We start from the raw sequence: 3628 nt of genomic DNA, 5'->3' as shown, positions 1-3628 counted from the left end.
TTGGAAGCCTCGTAAGTTGATGAGTTTTACTCCTTTTTTTCTTCTTTGAACAATTTGAATAAGATTGAAGTTATTTCTTTCTTGAGGATTTGGTAGACTAGCTTGTAAAGCAGCCTGGCCCAGGGATTCACCCACCCTCCAAATGAGTTTTAAACACCCTACTAATTACTTTAATGACTAATGTATATTCTATTTTTCTTGGGTCCGTTTTTGTAAGTTTTGCTAGAAAGTTTTCTATTTCATGTAGGCTTTCAATTTTGTGGTTATAAAATTTACACACCCTCTTCTTATAAAATATATGCATTTAAGACCAGAAATGTTCCGCTTGCATAGTTCCTAGAAATTTTGACTTGTGGTGTTCTCATTGTTAAAATTTTTTCCTTTCAAATTATGTCATTTAAAAATAATTTTTTCAGCTTTGTTGAGGTCTAATTGACAATAATTTTATTGTAATATGAAATTGTTATATATATATATATATATAATGCACAACATGATGATTTGATATATGTATACAATGTGAAATGATTCCCACATTTGAGTTAATTAACACATCATCAACTCACATATTTACCTTTTTTCGTGTGTGAGAACACTTAAATTCTACTGTCTTAGCAAATTTCATTTCTACAACACTGTATTATCAATTATAGTCATCATGTTATGCATTAGATTTGCAGACCTTATTCATCTCCTAACTGAAAGTTTGGATGTACCTTTTACTATGCTCTCCCTATTTTCCCTGTCCTCCAGGACCCTGATGGGCTCAGCAAAAATAGTCAATTTTCAGGTAGCTTGGTAATTTTTGATTTTAAGTGTGGAAATGAGTCTCTTTCCAACTTTCTATATCCTAAGCAGAAGCCTGAAGTTTTTCCATTTATTTTTTTTAAACCGTTCACATCTCTATCCCATTTTCCCATGGAGTTGCTTTCTTCTAATATATCTTCTGACTTACTAATTCTCTATCTAAACTGCTTTTAAATCTATCCACTGAATTTTAAATTTCAATTAATCATTAATTCTAGAATTCCAATTTGATTCTTTTTCAAATCTGCTCAGTTGCTTGGAAAATAGTTTTCTGTTAGCCTGCAGATTTTTTTCAAGCTTGCCTTTTGTTTATTTAAAGAATAGATATTTCTTGTATAATATAACACTATATTTTTTTTGTTTAGATATTTGAAATACAACTTTATTCTGATTCTTAACGTAAAGGAATGGGAATGATAGTAACCAATAAGATCCCCCCCGTGAATATTGTGACTGTAGCAGTCTTATATTTCAAACTCAACAAGGAACCAACTGCATTCCAAAACAGCTAAATATGCAGGTCCAAAAAACGAAGGTATTTTTTTAACTGCCACACTCACTCCGAAGCCCATCCATGTCTATCAGCATCCCAAAAATTAAGCACATGTCCTACTTAGCTGTGTAATAAAGTGGCAAACATGCCGCACCGTTGACATCACAGGACAGTGGCCTATAAAACTAGATTTCTGACGCTGGGCCCCAGCTTTACTTTTACAGGTCGTCATTCTCATCCGGGAGAGCAGTTGTCTGAGCCACCTCTAGGTCGTGCTCATACTGTGCTGCCAAGGAGGGGTCCATGACAGCCTCCGGTGGGGCCAGGGCAGGCATGGCCACAAACTCCAACTTAGGGTCTCCGGTGAGTTTCCTAGCAAGCCAGAGGAAAGGCTTCTCAAAGTTGAAGTTACTTTTGGCCGAGATGTCGTAGTACTGAAGGTTCTTCTTTCGGTGGAAGACGATCGATTTGGCCTTCACTTTCCTGTCCTTGATGTCCACTTTGTTGCCACACAGCACGATGGGGATGCTTTCACATACTCGCACCAGATCTCTATGCCAGTTAGGCACATTCTTGTATGTGACTCTCGAAGTTACGTCAAACATTATGATGGCGCACTGGGCTTGGATGTAATAGCCGTCTCTCAGTCCACCAAATTTCTCCTGACCGGCTGTATCCCACACGTTGAACTTAATCGGCCCTCTGTTGGTGTGGAATGCGAGGGGATGGATCTCCACGCCCAAGGTAGCTACATACTTCTTCTCAAATTCACCAGTCAGATGACGTTTCACAAATGTCGTTTTTCCAGTCCCACCATCCCCAATCAATACAAGCTTGAAGTGAACTTGGGGTTCTCCTTGGGCAGCCATCATAACGTTACTGCCAGAAACGTCTCTGGGTGGAAGCGCAATTCAAATGCCCCGAGACGCAGCGGGTGCCGGCGCGCGCAGAGGGAGGGCGGGGCCAACGGCTTGGAACGCTATAATTTTAATATACAATATCTTTGCAGGTCTGTTTCTGCTGTGTGTTTTTTTTTCTCCTTATTGTTCTTCATGGTGCTTTGCTCCCTTGTGTGCTTGGTTATTTTTTTTTTTACTATAAGCTTTTTTACCCATTTTTTAAAATGGGTAATTATTTGTGGTATTTCTTTGAGACCTAGGATCAAGGTCCATTCTTTCAGAGAGGACTTTGTTTTCTTCTTCCTTAGGCTTGGAGCACTCCTGGTACTAAGCACTTCAAGCTGAATTAATTGTATGAGGTTATTTGGACCGTCCACACGGGCTGCAAATCTGCAAATCTGACTCATGTTATAAATTTTTAATGATAAAGAGTTTTTTTCCCTCCTGTTCCCCTCTGTGCCAAGGCAGCTTTCTGTGTGGTCCCTGGGAATGTGAGGATGGGCTGGGCTTATGTATACCTAATGCTTGTCTTGAGGGTATAGCTTTTTGGGTTCCCAGCCTTATGGGAAGAGGTCCACTATTGGACTCCTGATGTTGGGCAGGCTTTGGGCTTTGTCTTTTATCTCCCAAGCCTCATGAGGCTGAGTAAACTTAAGGTTCACGTTCTCTTACTTTGTTTGGCAAAGGATCTCAGGGAAAAATTTAACTTCAGGATTTTGATTTCCTCCATCACAAAGATTTTAAACTGATAATTCCTTAGTTGTCAGCTCTTTGAGATTTCTATTTATTTATTTATTAAAAAAATTTTTTTTTAATTTGTTTTTTTTTTTTAGCTGAACCATCCTGCCACCTGTTGGCAGCTCAGCGGCAGCTCAGCTCAGGCTGTGAATCAAACGGGTGACCTTGTTGCTCAGAGCTCACATTCTAGAGTGAGCTCTTAACCAACTGAGCCACTTGGCCGGCCCTAGCTCTTTGAGATTTTTAAAGAAAATTGAAAAATTTAAATATAGCATATAGTTTTTTTTTTCTTTTTAGAAGGAAAATCTATCCAAATACCTTGTAAGTTCTTGTACTGGAAACAGCCGACTTCACTGAATGTTAAAATTTAGTGCCTGTATTATTTGTTTATAGAAATTTCACATCATTATTTTTATTACCTTCTTCCTTTCTTGCTTTTGACTCTTTATATTATAAATGTGTTTGAAGTTTTGATTTTGCAGTCTGTATCGAATAGTTCAATGAACTAAAACTCCTATGGGTCATGTTATGCTGTTTGTTATTTCTGATGACTCCTGTTTGCTGTATATTGTGTTTTGTAAATTGGACTTATCAACTTTTATTTAATGGCGCTTTATCAGTGGTATTCTGTATAATATGTATAACAGTGTACCCTTTTATAGAGGGTTTACATTGATTCTTATGAATGTGC

At 38.0% G+C, this 3628-nt stretch overlaps 1 protein-coding gene across 1 annotated transcript; it reads right to left on the bottom strand.

Moving 5' to 3' along the window:
- Positions 1-1518: 1518 nt before the first annotated feature.
- Positions 1519-2169, bottom strand: LOC109384616 (GTP-binding nuclear protein Ran-like). Its single transcript, XM_019646115.1, has one exon. It carries the CDS (start codon positions 2167-2169, stop codon positions 1519-1521), a length of 651 nt encoding a protein of 216 aa, XP_019501660.1.
- Positions 2170-3628: the final 1459 nt, after the last annotated feature.

This window comes from Hipposideros armiger, unplaced genomic scaffold (genome assembly GCF_001890085.2).
Source record: "Hipposideros armiger isolate ML-2016 unplaced genomic scaffold, ASM189008v1 scaffold_97, whole genome shotgun sequence".
In the NCBI taxonomy this organism is placed as follows: Eukaryota; Metazoa; Chordata; class Mammalia; order Chiroptera; family Hipposideridae; genus Hipposideros; species Hipposideros armiger.
The sequence above is the reverse complement of the archived record's forward strand: the minus strand, read 5'-3'. Positions and strand labels throughout refer to the sequence as shown.

Coding starts and splice junctions, on each gene's coding strand:
- LOC109384616 (XM_019646115.1), bottom strand. CDS start 2,169: ATGGCTGCCCAAGGAGAACCCCAAGTTCACTTCAAGCTTGTATTGATT.